Source organism: Phyllostomus discolor, chromosome 2 (genome assembly GCF_004126475.2).
Source record: "Phyllostomus discolor isolate MPI-MPIP mPhyDis1 chromosome 2, mPhyDis1.pri.v3, whole genome shotgun sequence".
Classification (NCBI taxonomy): domain Eukaryota; kingdom Metazoa; phylum Chordata; class Mammalia; order Chiroptera; family Phyllostomidae; genus Phyllostomus; species Phyllostomus discolor.
Window position 1 is genome coordinate 164,756,430 of NC_040904.2, and position 25,487 is coordinate 164,781,916.

Below are 25,487 nucleotides of genomic sequence, written 5' to 3' on the forward strand. Positions count from 1 at the left end.
ACACAGCAATTAAGCTGGCTTGAGAGGACAGGGAAACGACTCTCTGAGGCCTGGGCACCCTCATAACATTGCTTGGCCTGCATGCCACCCCAAGGGCAATGAACCTAGCTAGCAGGGTGCCCAGGGAGGTGGGTAAGCCCTAGGACCCAGGGCAATCAGCCAGAAGGCAATTTCTTACATAAAGAAATGGACTTCTTGAGAGGGTAAAATTTCTTCTGAAGAGAAGAATTCCCAGAGAATAGAGTGTGCAGGCAGGGTTAAGATCCCCAGGGGATTGGGATTCACTGATCTGGCTGCTCCCTTAATGCTGCATGACCTAGGGCAAGTCTCTTCCCACTCTGAGACTAGTTTCCTTAGCTCAAAATGGGGATGATAATATTCTGGTTTGGGGGAGAATTGAACAGCTATAGAGGTGCCTTGTACACAGTAGGCACTCATAATCCCCACCTATCTCCTCTGACTTCCTCAATGGGCAGGAGTACTTAGTGCAAGAAATACCCAGAGGCTCACCCTGGTGGGTGGGAAGCCCCGAGCAGCCCACCCTCATCTGACCATGGTCTCCCAGCACAGGCCTCACCAGTAAGGACCTTCTAACAGTGGGAGTGCTTAGAAGGTTTCTCTCTCTCGCCTGACTGGAACACTCTGGAAATGGGAGAACCATTTTGCTCGGAGCAAATCTTTGTCCAGCAACCTCCCACTTAGCAGTGGCTGGTTCAGGAAGGCCAGGTCAAAGCTGGAGCAGGGGGCTGGGGTCTGGCTGAGTGGGGTTGAGGTTACCATGTCTGCTCCTGTACTGCTAGGCAGACAGGGCCTTGGGAAACACCCATTCAGCAGGACCCAGTCCTGTGCTCTGCTTCACCAGCCACCAGCGCCTGCTCATTTGGGGAACCATCTTAAATTATGAGCATGCCATCCAATCCCCAGCACCCAGCAAGTCCCACGCAGCAAAGAATCTCTTCTGCATTCAAAACTCTCCAAAAGAGGTCCCACATCTCCACTCAGCCCTCATTCCAGGGGCCACATTCCTCTCCCCTCCCCCTGCCAACTCCCAGAAATCCTTTTTCTAGACCTGTCCTAACCTCCTGCTACAAATCTGAAGCCTCTTTCCCTCATTCTCCATAACAATCCCAAGAATCTCTGGTTTGTCTCCAAATCATCTCTCAGGACCTTTTACATTTTTCTTCCATATCCAAGGATTAGGTCAAAATAGAGATAAAGAAACAGAGGCTTGAAAAATGGCAAGGGCGCCCTGGCCCAGCAGTTCAGTTGGTTGGAGCGTCATCCCATACACCAAAAGGTCATGGGTTTGAGTCCCAGTCAGGGAACATACCTAGGCTGCAGGTTCAATCCAGGCCGAGGTGCCGCGTCATCCCATACACCAAAAGGTCATGGGTTTGAGTCCCAGTCAGGGAACACACCTAGGCTGCAGGTTCAATCCAGGCCGAGGTGCCGCGTCATCCCATACACCAAAAGGTCATGGGTTTGAGTCCCAGTCAGGGAACACACCTAGGCTGCAGGTTCAATCCAGGCCGAGGTGCCTACGGGAGGCAACCAATAGATGTTTCTCTCTCACACTGATGTTGCTCTCTCCCAATATCTGTCTGTCTCTGTTTCTCTTTCACAATAAAAATTTAAAAAAAAACAACCACAAACCAAACTCCCTCCCCCCATAGCCTCATGTGAGGATTAAAAAGCAAAAATGACAAGAGGAGGGGAGCCATAAGACTGGCTTTTTCCTCCCATCACCCTCCTCTCCTTTCTACCCCGGGAGTTCCTACCCCCACCTCTTCTTTTTCTTTTTCCAGAAATCTAACTTTTGAAATCAATTTTTAAAATATTTGCCTGTGTAGGAGAAATACATTTATTTGGACAGGAAGGGTTTTTAAAAAAGGCTTAGTTACTAGTTTTTCCATGAAGGTTTCCAGCCCACAGAGGTCTCTCCCTTCTATAAATACTTTAGCACAACTTGGCTTTATTATATACTCTCCGGTTTTATAATCAAGTAAAATATTTATGAAAATATGTGACACTAAAACACACCTGTGTGGCTCACGACGGCAGTGTGAGGTGGTGGGAGTGGCGGGCCCAAGAAGCCTGGGACCGACACTGGTTCCACTATTAGCGCCTATGTGAGTGACTTCAGGGAAGTTACCTTCTCTGAGCTTCAGCTTCTTCATTTGAAACACAAGGATGGTAACACAACCATCTCACAGGGCTGTCGTGAAGAAGGCATCTGTGCTGGCAGAGATAAAGAATGGCGGCAAGGAATCTGGCACATGGTAGCAGACCTGCCATTTGCATACAGGCCTTGAGGGGAGGGCAGGCTGGGGGACTCATCTGAAAGCTGCACCTGAAAAGCACTCACTGGGGCTTTATTCAGCTGGTATTTGGGGGCTCGAGGAGCTGCACAGGTGATGGAGGCAATGTCACCTTTTAGTGTCACTACACATGTCCAGTACATTTCAGTCCCCTTGTTGTCTCCTTGCCTCAAATTGCTCAGCTAGTCAGTGGTCAAACCAGAACCACAGTCCAGGTTTTCTGACTTCCAGATGAGTGCTCTAGTTTCTATCTGCCATCTTATTCCTTCATACCATAGCCCCTTCTCTTTCTACACAAATTCCAGTAACTACCACATAGCCCCTATTGCCCATAGGAAAACTGAGGAAGGAAAAGGTCAACTATTTGCATGGCTCAGGAGCTAGGACTAGAGGGCAAAACAGATGTCCTGGCCAGGGAAGTCCCACATTCTGGAAAATTCCTTCCTAAGGGAGGGCAAGATCATGTCACAGAAAGCTGGTTCCTACACTGATGGGGAGGCAGGACACAGAGCAAGTTATAACATATTGCCAACAGATCCAAGAAGAAGCCTCCCAGAGGCCTTGAGCTGGCATTGGGGTGGAACCTGGAGGGGTGATCCAGGAGGCCTCCCTGGAAGAAGAGAACATGGGGCACAGTGTGAAGGGAGATATTAGATCAGGCAAGTCAGAGAGAAGGGACAGCATCACTCAAAGGAAAAAGGTTGACCTTAAAGTTCATAGGACTAGGGTGGGGGCAAGGTTTAGATCCTGAGGGTGGTTAAGCTCCCAGACCCAGGTCAATCAGCCAGACCCTTAGTGGTCTTTCCCATATGCCCCTCCATCTCATAGAAATAGAAGCACTCCACCTAACTTCACCCAGTCAGGGAGATACCATTCCACCTCACCTCCCCCTGGCCCACTGTGGGCAGGGTGAAAGCATGTGAAAGGGGTTTTCCAGCCCAACTGGGCCCAGAAAGGGCTCCCCTGCCCAGGCTCTGGCCCTGAGTGAGGAGAGCCACAGTGGACGGGATTCCCTTAGAGGTTCCGTTTCTTGTCTTGAGGATGGAGAAGTATCTATCTGGCTGGGGTACCTCCACCCCTCCCCAGGTTTAGGAGCAATTAAAGGGGAAAAACTGGGGGCACAAAGACAAGGCTTTCCTGGGGCTGTCCCAGGGATGGAGAGCCTTCGAGGGACACCATGGGGATGGAGTTACCTGCTCTGAATTATATATAGGATGAGGAGGCCCAATTGGGGGCTTTTTTTGAATTGCCTCCACGTTTGCTCTTTCCTGGTTGCCATGGAAGGCCGGCAGGGCCAGCGTGAAAAAGTGGCCAGGGTCACCAGGCTGGAATTAAAGCCAATATATCCTCTAATCCAAGCCAGGCTCTTTAATAATAACAAACAGAAATCTTCTGTAACTATTTTTTTTATTACAAAATCAAACACGTTCGTTGTAAACAAATGCAAACCGTTAGAGAACTACGTGATTTACGAAGTGAGAGGCCGGTAATCCATTCCCAGCGGAGTGGAGTTTGGTAATCTGGTGTCGGCTTCCACTTCTGTCCACGCCTCCAGATATCGGATCTGGCGCCGCGGGCCCTCCTCGAGGAGCCGGGACCGGAACGCCAGGCCGGAAGTAAAAGGGCCAGGGCCCGCCGCTGCGCCGAGGCCGTGGTCGGGCCTCACGTCGCACTCCCGGGGGCGGCCGCTCTGCCCCGCGCCAGGCCCCGCTGGGCCGGCTGGAGCCGGGGGAAGCCGCTACGTCACAGGGCTGACCGGAGGAAGCCCACGCTGGGTCCAGCCAGGATTCCATTACATCACCCCAAGACACCAGGGCAAACACTGCGGCAAACCATTGGCCGCCCTTCCAACCAGTAGCACGAGAGTATGCAAATCAGCCATGGAGCGTTCTCTCCCTTTGGGCCTGATGTACGCAAATAGAAGTCTCAGTGAACCTGGGCGCTTTGGATGCAGACGGAAAGGGGCCCGAAATCCGTAGGCGGCTGGTTTGGGATTTGCCATCCCAAATCTGGTCCAGCCAGCCCTGAAAGGAATGGAGTGTAATAAAGGGTCAGCGCCCTTAATTCTCCAGTTGTCTTTCCAGTTAGACGCTGCTTTTTGGAGATTCAGGTTAACCTAACAAATGGTGCAAAAAATATTTTGGTCAATTTAGAAAGGAAAAGGAAGACATAAGAAATAAAGAGATACAGAAAGCTGGAACGTACTTTGGAGAACACCTAGGCCAGCCCTCTCGCGGGGGACACAGCAAAGAACACATCAGGCACAGCCCCTCGCCCAAGTGTACAGCCCATTAGGGGAGACTAATGTTAAATCATCTTGCAAATAAGTAATAGTACCTTAAAGAGAAAACGAAATGCAGCATGCCAATGAGATATTTAACGTGGAGCTGTCATTCAAAGGGTGGGTGGTGAATAAGGGAAGCTTCTCCCAGGAAGTAATTTTTCAACTGAGGAATATTTGTCAGGTGGAGAATGGGGGAAAATGGCATGAGTTCCAGGGAGAGGAGACAATATAAGGGGAAGCCCAGAGTGGGACAGAGCTTGGTTCATTCAACAGCAGAACAGGTGAATGAGTGGCCGCAGTGAAGACAGAGAGGAGTGCCTGGGCCAGCCCTGCGGGGTCCTGTGCTGGGCACTATCCTTGCTTTGTTTCTTTTTCCTTCTTTGAATAGCCCTACAGGGTATGTTCAGTACTGAGGGAACTGAGGCTCCAAGAGGTTAAATAATGTGCCCCATGTCACACAGCTAAGAAAGCAGAATGTGGATATGTATCCAGGTCGATGTGGCCCCAAAGCCTATGCATTGAACCATTAGTATGTATTGCCTCCCAGAGTGGAGTCTGAGGTTCAGAGAGGTGAAGTTATTTACCCCAAATTCCATGGTTTGCAACAGAGTTGGGATGCCCAGAGAGGTCTCAAGATTTTTCACTGGGCTGTGAAAGGGAGCGCTCATAATGGCAGGGCAGGAGGGGGGGGTGAGAGACAGGAAGGGTGGGGAGAGAAAGGGTCCTCTCTGTGCAAACGTCAGGGTTTGCTAGAACTGAGGTTCTAGCCCAGAGCTTGAGGTTTTCTGACATGGAGAGAGGTAGAAGTTTTTAAGTATCTGTCCCTAGTGGGCTGCTGCCGGCCAGCAGGCCCCCGCCTTCCAAGCTGTAGGGTTTGGCCTGCCCAGGCAGCTTGGATTAGCTGGATCTTTTGTGCTGTCCCAGTTGCCAAGCAACACCATCCCTCCTGCGCTCACTGTCGGGAACAGCTCTGGTTACTGGTGACAACTCCCCAGGGAACACCTGGAGAGATCTGGAGGCTGGAGGCAGAGAGGCTAAGCCCTTCTCCTTACAGGTTCACCTGGCAGTGGAGCGGGTATCCCCTAGCTCTCTGGTGTGCCTTTGGGAACCTGTCTCCCCTGTGCCTCCACTGTGGGCTCAGAAGTGCAGGACCCACAGGCACACAAGGAAGGTGGCACAGGCATGGGCAGCACGTCGGCACAGGCAGGGCCTTTGAATGAGTCTGGCTACAGGAAATTGGTGGAAATTCCTGCCTCTGCATCTGAGCCCCAAGAATAGCAGAAGCACGTGTGTGTGTGTGTGTGTGTGTGTGGCCATCCAATCCATCACTGAATAGGCAATGTTGTCAGGAAGGTGGACAACTCACCCACCTTCCATCGCTCCCTTGAGAAAAGTCCTACACTTCTGCACCTGAAAATGGGAAATGCCTCCTTGTTGTGGAGTCATGGGGTAGAGAAGTCCTAACTCCCTGGCTGTGCCTAGCCCACTGACGGACTTAGGGAGAAATAATTGAGTGGTTTAACTGTTAGATAATTTAAAGCATTAGAGCAATACTTTTATCATTTTAAGGAGGGTTTTTTTTTTAAAGGACTAGGTATCTTAAAGGCATAGAATTGGAATGCCCATGATCATAATTTGTAACATATCATCACCATATGCTGGGAGAACAGCCTCCCATGCCCCAGTGGTCTGCAAAAGTCTGTTCAAGTTGCTCTCAGATATAGGGGTGTGTGCGCCTGGTATCTAGAGGGGGCATCAGAGTGTGCGGGCACCCCCTTGGATCCAGGGGCCATGAGTGCAGTGACTGAGTAAGCAGCAACATGAGAGGTGTGGGCATGCGAGTGGGGTGCAGCCCTGTAGTAATGAAGCCTGCAGTCTCCAGCAGCCCCTGTCCCATCCCCAGTTCCTCAGGCTCCTCATGCTTTCTGTGGGATCCTTAGCAGAAGACACCAAGGAGTGGAGCTCCTGGCTCTTCTTGGTGCAGGCTGCAGAAATCCCAGCGCACTTTCTCTGGGCAAGTCTTGGGCTCCCAGAACCTAGGGAGGCTGCCATGGGCGTGGTGTGGCTGCGAGCTGCCTCAACCACTCAGGCTTGTGAGTGGGATAGTCCCTCAGACACTCACACCATAAATGTCCAGACACAGAGTCACTTTGGAACTGTCCTCTGCAGGCCAGGCAGCGCCTGCTCCCAGGGAAGGCTGGGTAATCTGAGCTGCTGGCAGGCCCTCAGGTCACTTCAGACACAGTCAGCTGATGCTCCTGGGGCCATTCATCATGCCCCCAGCCCAGCCCAGCCCTGCCATGGCTATTTCCAGTCTCCGGGTATGAAGCAGATTATATAACAGGCTGGAAGCCAGGGGCTGGACTATCTTCTCAGTAGGGGCACTGTGGCAAGGGATGGGGCATCTCCCACCCCCCACTGTCAGGCCAGCCTCTCGGAGCCCCATTCTCCCTGTGGAGATGTGGGGTGGGGGAGCTACACAGCTGGTGGAATCCCTGTGGACTGCCTGATGTCTGCCAGCACACTTTTCACCCCCTCTCTCCCAACCTGGCCCAGAAGGTGGTGCAGCCTCCTTCCTCCCAGGAATTTGAAGCCACCAAGTAGCTTCTTCTTTACCCACTCAGCCCTGAACAGCCCCTGTTCTTTCTCTCTCCCGTGACCCTCAGAGGAAGAGGCGGGTGCGTTTGCTGCTGGCCCCACTGAGAGAACCCCGTACCCATCTCTGCAGCCCCTTTCTGACTCTGGTGGGGCCCGAAAGTTTTCACTGGGTGGTTAAGCAGGGCTCAAATACACTTTTTCACATTTTGGCTTTGTAAACTTGTTGGGCTTCAGTTTGCGTCTGGGAAATAGAACAATATCTTCTTCTCAGTACAGTTGTGGCCATGAGGGCTAAGGAGCTCATTCCAGGAGACACAACGCTCAGGTCTGAGTCTCAGCCCCACCCGTGTGGTGTGGGCAGGCCACTGAAGCTCTCTAGGCCTCAGTTTCCTCCTGAGCAGATGTAGACAGGGATACCACCCAGCTCCCAGAGCCACGAGGATCCCGTGAGGCTCTATGCATAAGTCACTTACACAGCGCCTGGCACAGGTCGGTACCATCTAAGTGTTGGCTATAATTAGACAATGTTTGGAGATCACGTTCCTCAGCCTTGGCTCCTAATAAGCTCTTGGTGAGAGGTAGATGTTATTTTTAGCTTCTTCTTTCTCCTTCGCCATCTTCATCCTCTTCATAAACCCACCTTTATTCAGCTGTGCAGTTCCTTGTAAGTGCCCTCTAATCGCTCCTCTTTTGTTGCTAATCTGCTGCCACCACCAATAAAGACCTGTATAAATTATATTTGCCTGGTGTTCACCTTCACAAAATATTTCACAGGCACTCCCGTCTGGGCCTCACAGCAAACCTGTGACAGCAGTGCAGCTCGTGTCATCGCCCTCATTTTGCCGCCGAGCAGGGACACGGTGTGATCTGTCCAGAAGCATCAGCTGCTAAAGGGTGTGCCCAGAAGAGCGGTCAGGGTATTCCGACCTCCGCCACGGGAGCACGTGGCCTCGAGGATGTGGCCAGGGCATGCCAGCTCTGCGTTGCCAGGGCAGATTAGCGCAGGGGGCCCTCCCGCTTCCGGTCCCAGCCAGACTGCTGAGCGCCCACAGAGAGGGAGGAAAAAGGCCTTCGGGATTTATAAATATCTCCCATCCTAGCCCCAGCCCAGAGACCCCTAAATGCTGTGTGGTGGTGCCCTCTACTGGACAGAAGTGGCCTCCACTGGACTGCCGCCTCTGAAGGAAGAAAAGGGAGGGCAGCCTCTGTTCACATTCACACAAAAAATCTCTCCAGGGCCTGCTATGTGCCAGGAGGTCTTCTAGGAACCATAGAGGACAGGGGGAAACCTCACAAAAACCCTACTCTCCATGCTGATACATTGGGCAGGGATGGGGGTGCTGAGTACAGATAAAAATGTAGAATATGAGGCCATGTAACGAGAAGTGCTATGAAGAAAAATAGAGCAGGTGAGTGGCTAAAAAATGACAGAGATTGTTAATTATAGAGAAACGTGGGTGGGATCCTAGGGAAGTGAGGAAAAGGATCCTATCTGGGGACAAGGCCAGCAAGGCAGAGGGTGAGCTGGAGGTGCTGAGAAGGGGAAACTCTGGGTGCACTGAAGGGACAATGAGACCCATGTGGCTGAGTGCAGGGCTGGGAAGAGAGTGAGCTCAGAAATGGGTACGGCTCCCTTTCTTTCTCTGGAGGTGCAAGAAAAAATTCTCCTCCCCCCTTTTAAGTTATTCTGCTAGGCTAATAATCATTCTTAACACGAGATAGATTAACAGGAGAAAACTTTCAGAAATTCATTTATGGACACATATGCCGGGGGTGCCATGAGACTGGAAGATGCACTGGGCAATTAAGGTTTATATGACATTTTGGACAAAGAAGACAGGGAGCGGGGTCTAGGATTTTAACAGAAAGCAGATAATTTACAAGTAGATGAGAAAGAGCAAACAGTTGGTAAACAAGTCCTCCTGGGTCACCCAGAAGCAATGGGATGCCGAGGAGAGTCCAACACACAGGTATCTGCCACATGTAGCTCATATATGATGCTAGGGTACTGCTCCCTTCCTTCAAGCAGGTTTTTCTATCTGAATCTCTTTAGGCAGGTTGAGGGTTGGGGGTTGGTGGTGTCAGAATTCTTTATGTCTTTTGTCTCTTTTTCTTTTCTTTCTTTATTTTTTATTTTGCTGTTGTTTTATTACAGTCTTCCCAATTTTCCCCCCATTGCTCTCCACTGCCCCGCCACCCCTTGTCTCCCACAGTTAATCCCCATTCTGTTGTCCACGTCCATGGGTCCTTTACACATGTTCTTTGACTCAGCCCTTCCCCTTCTTTCCACCCTTCTCCCCTGCTACTCCCTCTGGTTCCTTGTTTCTGTGTCTCTGGTTCTATTTTGCCCATTTTGTTGATCAGATTCCTGTTATGGGTTAGCATAATGCTCTCCAGTTCCATCCATGCTGTCACAAAGGGTAGGAGCTCCTTCTTTCTTTCTGCTGCATAGTATTTCATTGTGTAAATGTACCACAGTTTTTTGATCCATTCACTTATTGATGGTCACTTAGTCTGTTTTCAGCACTTGGTTACTGTAAATAACACTGCTCTGAACATAGAGGTGCTGGACTGAAAACCAAAGGATTGCCAATTCGATTCCCAGTCAGGGCACATGCCTGGGTTGCAGGCCAGGTCGCCAGTCGGGGGGTTGGGGGTGAGAGGCAACCACACGTTGATGTTTCTTTTCCTCTCTTTCCCCCTCCCTTCCCTTCTCTCTAAAAGTAAATAAATAAAATCTTAAAAAAATATATGGAACGCTTCACGAATTTGCGTGTCATCCTTGTGCAGGGGCCATGCTAATCTTCTATGTATCAGTCTAATTTTAGTATATGTTCTGCCAAGCAAGCACTGTTTCTTTTTCTTTTTAAATTCATTATTTTTATTTTTCAATTACAGTTGACATACATTATATTAGTTTCAGAATTACAACATAGCGATTAGACATTTATATAAACTCACAAGGTGATCACTCCACTATGTGTAGTATCCACCTGACACCATCTTTTGTTTCTTAATAACCAGTTTAAAATCAATACCTCAAAAGGCATCATTTTAGGATGGAAAAACTTTGGGCCCCTTTATTACTGTTATGGCGCATGTGAGAGGGAGAGTAGGCACACACTCCAGCACCACACAGCTGTGAGCGTCCTGCTCCAAACACAAACACGTTAACGTCGACTAACAAGTGCTGAGCTGGCTGTGTCTGAGGGTTAGCCACAGCCTGATAAACTGGTATTCCTGGCATTATTGCCACTTTGCAGATGAGGAACAGGCTGAGAAAGGTAGAGGTTATGCAGTTTGCCCAACGATGGGAATATAAAGTCACAGAGCAGGGACTTCAATCTGGGTTTGTCTGACTCCAGAATCCAGGTTTTTAATCACTAATCATGCACTTGGAGAAAAAAGCGGGGCAGTACAGAAGACAGCATGCAGAGTATGGCAAAACATCAAACCGTGTTGCCCTCCAAGGATGGATGAATGATGCCCTCTTTCCACTGTGGGCCAGGCAGGGACGGGGGAAAGATTATTAACCCCCTGAAGGCAGGAGAGAACGCCCTTGGCATTTACCACAATCACACCCTCTACCCGGATACTCCCTCTGGGTTTACCAACTGTCTTCTTTTACTGTCTTGCACTTAGTCTTCACAGCTGCTATTTCACAGGGTAGGAACCCAAGCCTGGGGGGGGGGGGGGGGGATGAGGACTCAGATACTTTGTAGCATAGCTGGGACCAGGACCCACATCTATATATTCCATGTCCTCCAGGATTCAGGTCAAAGAAAGAAGACGGATAGCAGCCCAAGAGGGACAAGGGAGGTCTGAAACCGGGCAGTCAAGGGGGCAGGGCGAGGACGCGAGGAAGAAGAAGTGAAGCAGTACCCAAGCCTTCCCAGAAGAGGGCGACGCCTCCCCGAAGTTCCGCAAAACTGCTGGGGCCACAGCCCGGGCGTGGACCGGCCCCTCCCGAGACCCAGGGAGCCGGGAGGAGCGTGGGGGTTTTGTTGCCTGGATTCTGAAGATGTGGGGGTGTGGAGATGCTGTGGGGCAAGGGAGGGAGGAAGAACCCTCAGGGGTGGTTGCCCAGTGGGTTCCGTGTAGGTATCTGTGATGGGGTCAAGTGTGCTAGGGCGGCTGGGAGAGTGAGGTGTGAGCTAAGCTGGAGGTGCCGGTAAGCGTGGGCAAGGAGAAGGTCCTGGCGTGGGCGAGGGACGGGGTGCAGAATGTCTGTGGGACTTCCTGAAGCGGCAAGATTTGCTGCTTGGGAGAGGCAGTTACTCACTCGGGCTTTGCCAACTGTTTCCCTTCCAGCTTCCAAACACCACCCAGAGTCCCCATTGCCACCCCCGCCCCCGCCCCAGCTAATAGCAGCTGTGCCCCCAGACTGGAAACTGCCTCTGCAATTTCAGCCCTCAGCCTCATGCTGGGCGGAGGTGGGGAGGAGGGTCCCCAGCTGACTCCATCCAGCTCCCGCCACCACCACCCCCATCCCACTCAACCAAGCCCAGAACTCCAAGATCAGTCCTGCAGCCCCTTGGCAGCTCATGGGGCTGCTCTCCACCAGGCACCACCACCAACCAGTCTGACGTCTCCTTCCTGACCCCCAACTATTGGTCTAGACTTGAACCCCTTCTCAGCCCCAACCTCTTCTCCCCTCCCCTCACCCCTGAGCATTGGCTACACCCCGCAAGTCCTGGACACCTGGGTTGTGTCCCAACCCCTGCCTCTAACAGACATGTCTAATGGGACCTCTTTGCCCCCCAGAACTTCCAGGCTGTGGGGGTGATGGCCACCACACACACCAAAACTTACACCCACGGTGACGCCCAAAGTGGCTCTCTGCAGTGGGAGACACCGGTCCTCAGCCACCGGAGGATGACAAGGAGACAACCTTGGAGGGGCCTGAGTTCTGGCAGTGTTTGGAGTGCCAGGGTTCTAGGAGGAGGGAGCCCAGAGCTCTCCAGAATCGTCTTCATTCAACATCCAGTCCATAAATCCTTACTGAGCATCTGGGGTGTTTTTAAAAATACCAATGCTCCAATGCACCTCAGAACTCCGGAATCCATCCTCAGGGGAGGGACAGCCCTACCTACTGTTAAATGAGCCCCCAGCAGTTTGTTGCAATAGCTGCTTATCACCGGTCTTGCATTCACTTCACCAGAGACCGCCTTCCTCAGTCAGAGTGAGAGTAGAGGGAGCTACAGGTGGGGCCTGGGAGGTCTGTCACTCTGACAGGGTGGGGAGGGGCACGGCGGTGCTCAGTGGACCTGGCCCGCTCTGAGGGGAGCTGTTAAGTGACTCTGTGGGGTAGCAGCAAGGAATGAGGCCCAGAGGGGCAGTATTTGCATAATTTTTACTTTTTGCGTAGAATTATTTGTTCTCTACTGAAAGGCTAAACTCCCAGAACAGAATATTCACCGTGGTTGGGGTGGGGGGGTCTCCCCTAGAGCACAATTTTTTTGTCTTAGAGTTTTGTATGTGTGCTTCTTCCCCTCTCCCCATACCCCAGGCCATGAGCCTTTAGACCACGTGGGCTTCCGACAGAGAAGGTGTGTTGGTTGAAATAAGTTTCGTTTGATAACTGAAGCTCTGGACTCACTGTTAATCTATTCAGACACACTGCCTTCCGTCCGTGTTGTTCGCCTGCCCACTTGATGCCAAGCTTGGCGAGGGTCAGAGAGGTTAAGATGGGTTGTCGGGTCTGGAGGAGACTCCACTTTCTGCACGTGGGGCAGGGCTGGGGAAGGGCAGAAGAGGCAGGCTCTAGGAGGGAGAGCTGCTTTCCCAGCACCCAACTGCTGCTGGACTCTGGTCTGTAAGGTCAGAGCTGAGGTGCAGTGTCCCAAGGTCACCACCAGGGGCCAGGTGTACCTGCTCCACTCTCCAATGAATGTCTCAGTTCCTGGCTACTTTATTCTATTGAGGAAGCCTCATTGGTCCCCTGTCCTCTCCACAGCCCCAGGTTCCTCTCTCTCTCCCTCTCTCTCTCTCTTTCTCCTCTCTCTCTCTCTCTCCCTCCCTCCCTCTCACTTCTTGTAGCCCTTTACTTCCTCTTTAGGTCATCCAATATAGACATCATTGCGGGACCAGGCAGCCTCCCAAAAACACAGCCTGACATTTCTCTTGACCCTTGGGGAGCCCCACAACCTCCAAGTTCCCCATCTTCATGAGTGACTGACTGGTGAGCAGAGAGTGCCTTCTATTGTCTCACCTCTCCTCCTGCTGCCATTCAGCTCAAGGTCTCTAGTTCTGTATATGAGCAAAACCAGAGTATGAGGTTCCCTCCTCACAGGGTTCCTTATGGGGGTCAACAAAGCTTGTGGCCAAGGTCAAGCCTCTTGTTTGGTCCCCGGAACCTGGTCCCAAGAGGTCCCCGCTTTGATGGGCACGCTCTTGCAGGACGGCACTCACACTGCGGAACCCTGTCCCCTCTGACCCCACCCCCTCCTCCTTCTGCTGTCTAGCCCATCACAGACCCTGCTCCTTCAGGTCCCACCTTCCATATACAATCTGTGCTCCCACCTTCCCCCCAAAAGGGAGTCCCACAGCTTTAAAGATTCAGCTCCTCTAAAGAGTCCTTTCCCACCTTGACCCTATCCTCACACTCCTTCCTCCAGGAAGCCTTCCCACTCTGCAATCCAAGCTCTAGGGACAAACAGATATGAGAGGACGCTGGCTCTGCCAGGTGCCGGCTACCTTAACCTCTCTAACCTCAGTTTCTGCATCTGTGAAACAGGGACACAATTCACGGCTCTCAGATATGCTGTGAGGCCTAAGTGAGGTGATGGGTGTGGAAGTGCTGACTTAGCACAGCGCTGGGTGCACAGCAGGTGCTGAGGGAGATACTCCCCTGACCTTCCCTTAAGGGAAGCCACCCCCACTGTTCCCCAGCTCTGGCCTGCTGATGGGAACCTTTGCGCACTGGCTGCTTCTGTTCTTCCCCAACACTCCTGGGCAAAGGGGAAAGAATCGGGGCCTCAGGAAAGAGCAGCCGCCGTGCCGAGGAGATGGGGCAGCCTCTGGGCTGTGTGGGGGGCTCAGACCAGAATTGCACCTGCAGGGCTGTGTCCTCCCGTTTCCATGCCCAAGGCCTGGAGTGGTGTCTACTCTCCTCCTCCTCTCTGGAATTATCAGGGGCCCCTTCTGTCCTAGGGATGGGGAAGGGCTCTCCAGAGTCCTCTGAGGCTCTGAGAGGACCAGAAGGCCAGTCAGAGGTGAAGGAGGGGAGGCAGGGCAGGAGGAATAACGACCACACAGTATTGTGAGTGCTTGCTCCTTTCCTACCCACCCCCACCCCTCCACCAAACACGATCCCTGGATTAATTTTTAGCATCGCAGCTCGCACATTAGTCACTCCCTGTCACCCACCTACACGGCAGGAGGCTGCTGTGCTGGTGCCATCATCCCATCAGCTGAGAGGTGGGATCCAGCCCCACCCTGGGTACCCCCTCTCTCTCCTCTGGGTGCACACGGCTAGTGGCTAGCCAGGAGCCCCCTTTGGCCTGGGCAAGGGGTGCTGACTTCACTCCCGAGACAAGCTGCATGGGGGCGGGGTGGGGGGAGAACCAGCTGGTAGGAAAGTGGCTGGGCATCTATTCCGGGAGGAGAAAGCCAGGGAGGCCCTTACAGTCCCCACCCCCAATAAGCTACCAGTTATGCTCAGGCATCTGGTCTGCTGAGAGCCCTGGGCTCTGGGAGCAGAGATGTGGGCCCCTCCCCTAGACCTGAGCCCCTGGGAGTGGCTTTGTCATCACAGCAGAGCAGCTGTTCAAACAGGGAGCTTAGGGAAGCTCCATTTTCTTAATCAAATGGCCTCCCTCCCCTGGACCAGGGAGGGTAGGGCAGCCAGGTGCAGGTGTCTTCTCTGGCGTTGACACCCAGCCCCCAAGGGATTGTGTGAGAGGGGCCCACAGAGGCCAACTCCAGATGGGGCAGGGGAAGGGCTGAGAGGTGGGGAAGGGGGGGGGGCAATGGCCACCACTATACAGGGCTGGCCCCAAAGAGACATTCCCATTTATTGATTGTCTGCTGTGTGCCAGGCTGTTAGGCCCTGGAGGTACAAGGTAAACAAGGAGGTTTCCTGCCTTAGGAAGGCACAATGCAGATGCAGAAGTCAGGCAAATTACCAATCAGTTGTAAGTGCTATAAAGAAAGAAAAATGGAGTGAGGGCTCAAGAAGAATGATAATGGGGCCAGGGAATGGCTTCTGATCAGATCAGGGAAACTTGTCTGAGGAGGTGACGTTTAAGCTGAGACCTGAGGAGGGAGGAATCAGCCTTGGAAAGAAGAATATTCCGGGCAGAGAAAACAGCACGGGCAAGGCCAAGGGCAGGGAAGAGCTTGGCATGTTTGAGGAATAGGACTAGAAAGAACAGTGCGGCTTACACATGATAACGTGACTTGGAAGGAGGAACCTTCTGAGCTTGAAGAGAGGCAGGGACCAGATACCGGAGGTCTTCACGCATCAGGGCTCCCGATGCGAAACTGCTGGGTCTGGGGGGCTGCTGCAACCCAGAGGAAGGGATGCCTTTTGTAAGTCATCTGTCCACACAGACACCATGCTATGGGTAAGCTATGGAAAACAGTTCAGATCTCATTCTTTTGTTCCAGGGGGAGTCATAATGGGTTTTAAGCAGAGGAGGGTTGCGATCTGATTGCCTTTTTAGAAGGCTCACCCTGACTGCTTGCTGTGTGTAGGGATGGCCTGTGGGGAAGGGAGGAGGCAGGGAGCCCGCTGGGGAGGAAGTGCAGTGGTGCAGGAGGGAGCGTTAGCCTGGCGGGGGAGGCTGCTGCTAAGACCTCTCACGGCCACCCCTTGCATGCCCGTCGCTGTCAGGAAGGAGTTCTGGCACACGAGTCTCAAGTCTCGGGCCCAGTTCTGCCACTTTTTTGTTTTTTAATTTTTAAAAATTGATTTGAGAGAGAGAAACATCGATTTGTTGATCCACTCATTTATGCACTCAATGGTAGATCCTTGTATGTGCCCTGACCGGGGATCAGACCCGCAACCTTGGTGTATGGGACGACGCTCTGACCGACCGAGCTGCCTGGCCAAGGCTGCCATTCACTTTCTGCGTGACGCTAAACGGGTCACTTAGAGGTGCTCTGAGCACACACTATATTTATTCATGTTCTACTACACACTGGTTTTAGGCAAGAAATGAGGCAGTGAATAAGACAGAAAGGGTGCCCTGACCGGTGTGGCTCAGTTGGTTGGGTGTTGTCTCAGAAAGCAAAAGGTCTTTGGTTCCATTCCCAGCCAGGGCACATGCCTGGGCTGTGGGTTCAGTCCCAGCCAGGGTGCGCACGAGAGGCAACCCATGGATGTTTCTGTTTCTGTCCCTCTCATTATCCCTCCCTTCTCTTCTCTCTGAAAGTAAATAAATCTTTGAAAAAAAAGAAAAAAGAGAAAAGTTCCCTAAGCCCTGCTGCGAAAGGAGACCACATCCTCATGGGGAGGGGCCAGGTGAGACACAAAGCCCACAAAAATCCAGAGTTTCAGATGCTGATGAGTAGTATGACGGAAATAAGCCAGGGCACCCACCATCACTGCGAAGGGTGGGGCTGTATTCCGGACTGGGCGGCAGGGCCTTTGGGAGCAGAGTTGAAGATGGAAGGAGCCGGCAATGGGAGGAGCAGGTGCCGAGGCTCCTGAGGGGCGTGGATCTGAAGTGTGCCTGGTACAACGAGGTGGCCAGGGCATGGACAGGGAAGGGAGGACAAGGAAATGAGGCAGGCAGGGGCCAGCTAGAAGTCTTATCTGGGGGTACTGGGAAACCGCTAAGGAGTGATCAGTGACTGGGCCTGTCACAAGTTGGCTGGGTGACAGCTAAGGTCTCCTCTGCAGGAGACCCCAGCCCCTGGGAAGAGGGGGTGCCAAGCACAGTCATTTACACAAGGACAGTGAGGACTGTAGATGAGACCTGGCCGCCACCTGCCGTGGGTATCTGGGGAGGGAGACCCAAGATGCGCTGAGACAAGAGGCCCATGTTCGGAGGAGGGCGTGGGGCCTCCAGTTCAGGCCCATACACGTACGTTAAGAACCCCCGGAGGCGATTTCCCTGGCTGCAGGCTCCAAGTAAATAAGATGTAAAATACAGCTTTTGTGTGTGTGTGCACACGCACCTGTGTGTTGGGGGCAGGGGTGTGGGGGAGGCGGAGCCACCGAGCCCAGTACGCCCCCTCAGGCAGTCACCACGCTGACACAGGTGCAAAAACCATCAATTTTATACAGTTGTGGTTCAGAAGCAACAATATGCGAAATGGTGGAACAGCCTGTGCTGCCCCCACCCCACCCCAACATGCCCATTTCTGTCCCCCAAAGGGCAGAGAACCCAGGACCCCTGCCCAGCGGGACCCAACTTACAGGCCCCTGGGAGGGGCCAAGCCCTTAAGAATCAAGACAGGAGTGAGGGGGACCAGCACCGTAGGCCCCCTGGGGGGCCCACTGGTTAGATGGACCTGTTTGGGTGTGTGGGTGTGTGTATACACGGTGGGGGAACTACCCGCAATAGGGCCAGTTCTCTCCAAGGCCAAGGAGAGCGAGTAAAGCTGAGGAGAGGGCTTCGCGGGACAGGGTCACCACCCCCTTGAAGGAGTTTTCCTGCACAGGCCACAAGGCACCAATGACCAGATGTAGGACGGCACACCCCATGTTTGGTCCCCCAACCTCTCCCAACCCCGAGCTTGCCTGGTTCTCCCCTGTGCCAACTCCCACTATGGTTTAGGGAGGAGGAGTAAAGGGGTCTGTGGCCTGGGTTTACTGCTGGGCAGAGACAAACCAGGAACCTAGCAGGCCCGTTGGGCTGGCAAGGACCCTCTCCCACTGCTTCGGGCTCCTGGGGTCCCTTTCCGGGGCCTGGCGCCAGCCTGACCTCCCAACCCCCCTCTCTTTTTGCACTAGCTGGAATGAATAAATAAATAAATACCTCCCCTCCCCGCCTGCCCCTCCCTTACAGCTGGCTCTCCTCCTCCTCCAGGGAGCGGTTGAGTCCGGGGATGAATTTGAGCAGCCGCCGGCGGAAGCTGCGATACTTGGCTTTGCGCAGGCCGGGGCCACAAAGGGCTTGCTCGCGGGCCTCAGTCCAGAGCGCGCCTGGCGCGCCCCCGCCGCCGCCGCCCCCAGGGCCCGCGCACCGCACGCTGGCGCTGCGGCTCAGCCCTGCCCGCAGTCCGCAGGTCAGGGTCTCAGCTGGGCCCAGGCCCGGCGCGCGGATTGGGGGTGGCGGGGGAGCAGGCGGCTCAGCGCCCTCGAAGAAGCACGTGTGGTAGATGGCATCATCGGGGTCACCCCCAGCCTGCCGTGCGCCCCCACGGGGCGCCCCAGGTGCAGCCAGCAGGGGCCCGAAGGGCAGTGAACCTGGGAGCAGACCGGCTCCGTACAGGCAGGAGCGCACTGACTCCAGAGTGTCATAGATGCTTGGGTCCTTCACCACGAGGCCTGCCGGGACAGGAGACAAGAGGGTGGGCCGTCAAAGGGCACAGTGGGAGACCTCGGCGACTTCCTAGTAACCATCTGTGTGGCCCTGGGCAAGTCACAACCCTGAGCCCCACCTCCCTGTCTGTAAAACAGATATGCACTCAAATCCTTATGAGGGCCAGTTACGCCATGAGCCATGGAAGAGATCTGAGACGTGCTCTTTGAGCCTTGGTGTTCCCATCTGTATCATGGAGATGATACTATCTAATACTTACCTTCAGAGAACTACTGAGGATAAACTAAAAATGTGTGTGCATCAGCCCAGGGTGGCATGGTACCCAGAGTAGTAGCTCAACAAAACTCTTCACTTTGGAGGGGGGGGCAGTAACCCAGCGTTCTGAGGGGAAGCATGGCTGAGGGCGTGAGGGCATCAGTAGGGGCATGAGTTACCTTTCACACCCAGTGTACTCACCATGGACCAGCCGCTGTTCCTGCACCATCAGGGACCTATATTCTCCCCACTTCTCATAGAGGGTTTGCTGTAAGAGACACCACCCGCCTCACCGTCAGGAGCCAGCCAGAAACTAGCAGGGGGTGGGTGCAGACTGAGCGAGCAGGGGGCGCACAGAGGAAAACTCGAAGTTAAAAGGAAGTTCGGACAGATACATGACCCCCTGAGAAAGACTGGGGCCTGCAGGGCAGGGGCTCAGGAAGAGGAGGGTAGAAGCTGACGGCCTCTGGGCTGCTTTACCTTGAGGTACTGCAGACGAGCCTCCAGCTCCGCCTTCCGAATTGACGTTCCATACAGAGTTTCCAGCCTGAGGAGGTCGGGGAGTCAGAGGCTGAGTGCGCCCCCCAGAGGAAACACCAAGACAGGCCGAGCTCAGGAGTCACGAGGGCCCTGGCACCTACACATACCTGAGAACGTTGCCAGATGCCTTAATGATGTCGACGATCTCGCGATGCCGGATGCCTTCCACATTCAGGCCGTTGACACTGGCGATGGTGTCCCCTGCCGGGAAGACAGGGGGTCAGCATCTGCTCCATGGGCCATTACAGAATTCAAGCCCCATACCTTAGCCAGAAAGGGCAGGGGTAATAACAACCACTGAATACTCCTGAACTGCCCCCTCCCCCCTCCTCACTGTTATCTGGAGACCTTGTCCAGGCCCAGCACCCCAGCCCAGGGACCAGGGCCCTCATAAGCCAGCACCTTCACTCCACCTTCAGGAAGCCCTGTCCCCAAAGGCTGAGTACCCTGCCCCACACCCCGCCACCTTGGGCCACCCCCAGGGTTGGTTATTCCAGTCTAGCCACAAGCTGTCATGAGATCCAGGCAAGACAGGAAGGGGGCAGGGTGAGCAGCACCAAGCTAAGAACTAGCCCTGGCCCCAGGCCTGAGAGCTTCCCATGACCCACGCCACTGCAGAGCCTCCTGGCCTCAGGTAGGACAAGCCACCATCTCTGAGGGTTCATCTCCCATCTGTAACAAGGGGGTGTGAATCCCTGCTGCGCCTGCCTCGCCTGCCCTGGGGAGCGGGAGGGAGAGTTGGTATGAAACTACTTTGCAAAGTTGCAATATATACCACTTGGCTACCAGGGGTTGCTGGTAAGTGGACAAAGGAAGAAAATGGTAGTAGAATGTGGGTGGGGGCGAATTCGTGAGGTTTCAGGCTGCCCCTCCCTGGAACTTGGGATTCTGGATTTGGCCCATCCTAAGGGTCTCCTACTGGAGGTATGATTTCCTAGTTAGAAGATGTGACACAGGTACCCCAGAGTTGGGCCAAGTCGGGGGCAGGATAGGCCCCGATCCCCAAGATCAGGAAGATCTAATGGAATGTTACTCCCTCCCCAGCTCCCGCCCATGCTGGAGTGCCAGATTGCCAGGAGGAGGAGGAACAGCAACAGCAACATCCGGCATTTTCCAGGCCCTGACTCTGTGTCCAGGGAACCCCCTCACCATGCTGTACCGTGAGGACGAGTTACTGTGCCCTTTACCCACGGCACTGCTTAAGGTCACACAGTAAATGGCAAATTTGCCTGAATCCAAAGGCTGGAATCTAGCCGTTCTCTTTTCTGGCCTTCTAAGAAATGGGACAAAGAAGGGGAATCGACTGTAGAAGAGGTTTCTCACCCACTCTGCTTGGGAGTAAGGTTATACCCCCTTCCCAGAGCCCCGTGTCCTGAGCTCAGGCCCCACCTGGTGTGAGCCCAGCCCGCTGGGCAGGGCTTGACTCATGAACCCGGCAGACAAAAGTCACCATCTCCACACGCTGCTCCTCCTGATGGTGAAGGCCATACGTCTGTAACAGACAAGGGGACCCTCAGCCCTGGGTTGGCGGGGGTCCATGCATCCCTCAGACTGGCCTCCCAACCCCTCACTTGCTCTGTACCCAGCTTCTCCCACCTGGATCTCAAAGCCGAAGGTCTGGTTTTCCTCCTTCTCCAAAGTCAGCACTTTCCTGCAGGAGACACAGGGGGCCATCTCACCAAGACTGTTAGAATCCAGAGGGGAGCGTGGCAGTCCCAGAGCGTGGTCCTCCACTGATGCTGGAGTCTGCTCCAGAACACCCAGTCAGGGCTCACTGTCTCCAGCAACAACTCGCTCCCATCACAGGTTACTGAAATGTCCCTCCCCACACCCAGCTGAAATCAGCTTTATCCAGCTGCAGGGAATCAATCCAGCCTCCAGTAGGGGGAGGCACTGGGAATGTCCAGCCCCTAGAGTGGGTGGACTAGCTGAATTTTTCAGCCAGTCCCTCCTTCCTAGGGAGCCCCAGAGCACCACTTACTGAGTAGCTGAGGCTCCAAATTCGGCCCCAGCCTGGAGCCTCCTCCGATCCACAGCCTTGGGGAGAGGGCTGGCCCCACCCCCAGGAGGCCGGTCACGAGGCTGAGCCCAGACCACAGCTGCTCCTCCCAGCTGCAGTGGGGCCAGCCCACCAGATGTGAGGGCTGGGGGGAGGGGAGCCTCAAAGCTGCCCCTTCCCGCACTGAAGGCCTGCCCACTGGACACAATGGTCTGGAGCCACTCCAGGTCCTCGCCTGCTGGGGGAGCCCAGAGTTTCCTCTGCCTACCCCCACCCCCTTCCTTCCCTCCCAGCCAGAGGCAGAGTTAAAGCAGCAGCCAAAGGCCCCTTCATGTCTCATAACCTCAGAGAGGCCCTGAGACCCAGGTCCCCAGCTCTCAGGCTGACCCAGATACTCCCCAAATGCTGGGTAACTCCCAGCCCCAACCTTGAGTTCCTCCCCACTTTGAACCCTCTGTGTGTGCTGGGGCCAGCAGCAGGGTGACTCAGAATTCTGTGTCTACCCCACTGCTCTCCGGTTTTCTGGAAAGGTTGGCAAACTTTTTCTGCAAAGGGTCAGGTAGTAAGTATTTTAGGCCCGAATGGCCTGTTCGGGCCCATTCGGCCTCTATCATATATGGCTCTTCGTTTTTAACAACCCTTTAGAAATAGAGAAACAACTCTTAGTTCAAGCGCTGAACAGGCCAATCTGGCCAGCTGGCTGTAGCCTGCTGATCCATTTTAGAAGAAGCCAGGCCCAAATCAGGATGGGACACGGCAGAGTTGGGCTTGAGATCAGCACCTGTGTCTGCCCTCACCTCAGATCCTTCCTGAGGGCTGCCACAGGATGGCACTGAGATTCTGGAAGCAGGGGCAGCCAGACTCCAGCAGCTGGACACTGCTTGTCTATGGTCTGGGCCCTTGGGGGCTTGCTGCAGCTGGGAGGGCATAGGACCCTGAGGATTTCTCTTACTCCCTCCACCTCCCAGGTCCAGATCTGCCAGGGAGGGGTAATGTGCAGGGACTGGGGGTAGACTGAGGAGCACCTGATGACTCAAAAGTCCCTACCTCCTTTCTCTGCCACCCCTTCACACAGCCCACACCCCCACCGGCACCTCAGGCCTAGTGAGGGAGCCACGCTGGAAAGGTGGGAGAATGACCACACCCCCTCCCCGGCTGGGCCGAGATGCTATGTCATGAGGCCCCCACCCTCACTCAGGCACCTCACCCTTTGGACCAGGGCAGGGGCTGGGGTGGTGGTGACTTACCGCTGCTGTTCAGGACTCTGGCTGAGATTCTTCCAGCGGAATCCTGAGCCCTGGGCAGGAAGATGGAGAGTTAGGAAGGAGCAGGTGAGACCAGGGTTATCCTTGAGCAGATGCTGAGAGCCCTATGCTGGGAGGTCCCTCACCTGGTCCCCAGCCCTGGACCCTGGACTCTCTGTGGTCTGGTCCCAGTTCCAAAACTGCTTTGGTGCTAGTGAAACTACTCACTTCGGTAGTAGTGCCGCCAACGGAGTCACTCCGTGGCTCTCCTCCTAGGCTTTACCCCCGGTGACTGGAACTGCAGGGACATAACAGTCCTCCTGGGGTCCAGAGGCATGGACCACTCAGTCCACGCTGGGAGTCAGGGGTTCCATTAAACTGGATAGACTAGTCTTCACCCCCAGGGTGCATGTCTGCAAAAGCTCAGGCCTCCTAGACTCCTGAAAAGCCAAGCCGAGGCAGGGGCTCCTCCCAGACATTCTCAAAGAGGGGCAGGGGCCCCGGGGATGGCCTATCAAGGCACCGCAGAGGCCCCCTGCTAGTCAGGTCTCTCCTCATCTCTCAGTCACAGACAGTAGCTTGGGGAAGCGGGGGTCACGGGCCCAGGACTGGAGGGCCAGGAATCCCAGCCTGACTGTGCGAAGGCAGGGGACAGAGGGGCCAACTACTTCCTCCACAGTCTAGGCTGTTTCAGGGACCAGCTGTGCCCAGCCCCGCCTGGATCTCTCAACATTGCCATATGTTTGCTGCTTTCTGGGGCAAAAACTCTTAGATCTCAAACATGTCCTAAAGTCTCACTACACTAAGGAGGGTGATTGGGAGTTCTTTTTATTTTGTGTTTCTCTGGAGGGGGGAATGACAGAGCTGAGGGTTCCTGCCTCTTTAGGGCCCTTGAGAAACTCAAGTAGTCTCCCTCCCTAAATGATTGGCCCTTGGAAGAAGCCCTGTCCCAGATCGGCCCTCGCCCATGTGCCCCAAAGAGCCCAGGGCCTTCCCATTGGTGCCCTTGTGAACCTTCCTCCCAGGCTTCCCCAAGGCTAGGAAGATAAGGGGGCCCTCTTTTTCCAGCACAAACAACTGGCCTCAGGGGTGAGGACAGTTCCCAAATGGGCCAGGGAGGAAGGACCCGGCAGCACAGAGAGAGAGACCCCTTTGTCTTTCCACCCTATTTTCATAAAATGCAAATTCTCAACAAGCTGTTCATTGTGTGGGGGGGAGCCAAGGGCCAGAGAAGGAGGAGGGGGACAGAGCGAGGAAAGGCCGCCAGCTCCCTTTCCTTAACCTGGGTCCCGGCCCCCCCTTCCGAGAGCACGGGTTTCCCTCAGGCCAGAGGAAGAACCGGCGGAGGAGGGGAGACTCAGAGGGCGGGTGCGGCCCGCATCCTTCCTGCCCCGCGGGCGCCCTGCGACCCCTCCTACCGCGTCCGGTCCCAGCCGACGTCCAGGGAGCAGTGACCTCGCACCACACACCTCAGACGCAGGGCCAGGCGGCAGGCCCCGAGCCTAGGCATCCAGGCGTCCCCTCGGAGGGGCGAACGCTCTCTCGGACTGGCTGCATCCACTGCCCTCCCTCTCCACCCGGGACGCTCGGACCAAGCGAGCAGCGGGACCGGCTCTCCCTCCGCCTCCCAGTTCCAACCGAAGGAGCCGGGGCAAGGGGTTCTTGAGGTCTCGAGATACCTGGGCGCGGGGAGGCGGGGCGCGGGGCGCACAGGCCAGATGGACGAGGAGAGAGGGTGCTGGGGGGTCAGGAGGGAAAGGAGCGAGACGGGGCGGCGGCGCGTGGGGAGAGGAATGGAGAGCCCCCAGATCTGGCGGCGTGGAGGTGGGGGCCTGGGGGCCGGAGGCTGGCGCCTTCCACGGAGAGGGCGGAGGGAACTGAGCTGGTTCTGAATGTAGCCGTGGGGGTCCGAGGGCTGGGCAAGATTGTGGGGAACTCTGACCACGAGCAGAATGTTGTGGAGGTCAGCGGGGGAGGGGGGCGATTGGGGTTCAGCCTGCACAGATGGGGGATGTTGCGAGGTTGAGCGGGTCTGGAGAAAGGGGCACTAGGGGTGAGGGTCGGGGGGGGGGGGGCACCGAGAGCCGGTGTCGCGGGAGTTGGAAGAGTGGAGGACGCACCTTTCGGCGGGGCAGGGTACCCCCGGACACGGCGAGGGCGCGATACAGCTCGGCGGGGTGATAGTCCTCCAGCGCAGCGTACAGCTCGTCCCCGGGGGGCCCCGGGCTGGCGGCTGCGGCAGGGGGGCCGGAGGCCGAGGTCCGGGCTGGAACGACTTCGGAGTCGGGAGCCCGGGTGGCGGCTGACGCCTCCTCCTTCGGTTGCAGTTTCCTGAGTCGGCGGAGGGTCATGGCTCCGGCGCCCCGCGCGGCGGGGCTGGCAGCAGCTCGGGGATGCCAGCCAGGCGGGTGGCTAGTCTCCTCCCTTTATAGGATCCGCTGGGCAGACCGGGGGTGCGGACGGGGAGCGGCCTCCGTTGGCCTCGCCCCCAGGACCGCAGGCCCCGCCTCCGGGGGGGGGGCGCTGCCCGGTGCCCGACTCCCACCCAGGCTAGGGAAGGTTTCAATCGGGGGAAACCTAGTCGTCGCAGAGGGGGTTGGGAACCGAGGCACCCCGGGGCGGGGCCAGTGATACCTGGGGGCGGGCAGGCTGGAGGTGGTGTGTGAAGGGGCTTGTGTATGAGATATAAAAATTTGGGGATGGATAGCTTTGGAGACTCGTGGAACATCTGGTGGTGGATGGACAGTGAGGGACCATCGCGAGGAGGTTTGGAGACCCAGGAGAAGATTCTACGAGACCCTCGGGGCTGCAGGA

The 25,487-nt window shown here is 55.1% G+C and overlaps 1 protein-coding gene and 1 non-coding gene across 5 annotated transcripts; both read right to left on the reverse strand.

Moving 5' to 3' along the window:
- Positions 1-9,945: 9,945 nt before the first annotated feature.
- On the reverse strand, positions 9,946-10,051 carry LOC114514195. Its single transcript, XR_003685933.1, has one exon. It is a non-coding gene; the product is annotated as a U6 spliceosomal RNA (small nuclear RNA).
- A 7,358-nt stretch (positions 10,052-17,409) lies between these two features.
- On the reverse strand, positions 17,410-25,459 carry TAMALIN (trafficking regulator and scaffold protein tamalin). Of its 4 annotated transcripts, none has more exons than XM_036018989.1 (9): positions 25,308-25,459; positions 24,794-25,004; positions 22,677-22,726; positions 21,027-21,081; positions 20,820-20,922; positions 19,538-19,631; positions 19,371-19,437; positions 19,092-19,158; positions 17,410-18,640 (listed from the first exon to the last, which is right to left on the reverse strand). In XM_036018989.1, the coding sequence occupies exons 5-9, from the start codon at positions 20,881-20,883 to the stop codon at positions 18,153-18,155; spliced, it is 780 nt and encodes a 259-aa protein (XP_035874882.1). In that variant the 5' UTR covers positions 20,884-20,922; positions 21,027-21,081; positions 22,677-22,726; positions 24,794-25,004; positions 25,308-25,459; the 3' UTR covers positions 17,410-18,152. The 4 variants fall into 4 exon arrangements, with proteins under 4 accessions (XP_035874882.1, XP_035874880.1, XP_028388467.1 ...); XM_036018987.1 differs by lacking the exon at positions 25,308-25,459 and adding an exon at positions 22,820-23,307 and having other exon boundaries at positions 24,794-24,840; XM_028532666.2 differs by lacking the exon at positions 25,308-25,459 and having other exon boundaries at positions 24,794-25,301.
- Between the last annotated feature and the right edge of the window lie 28 nt (positions 25,460-25,487).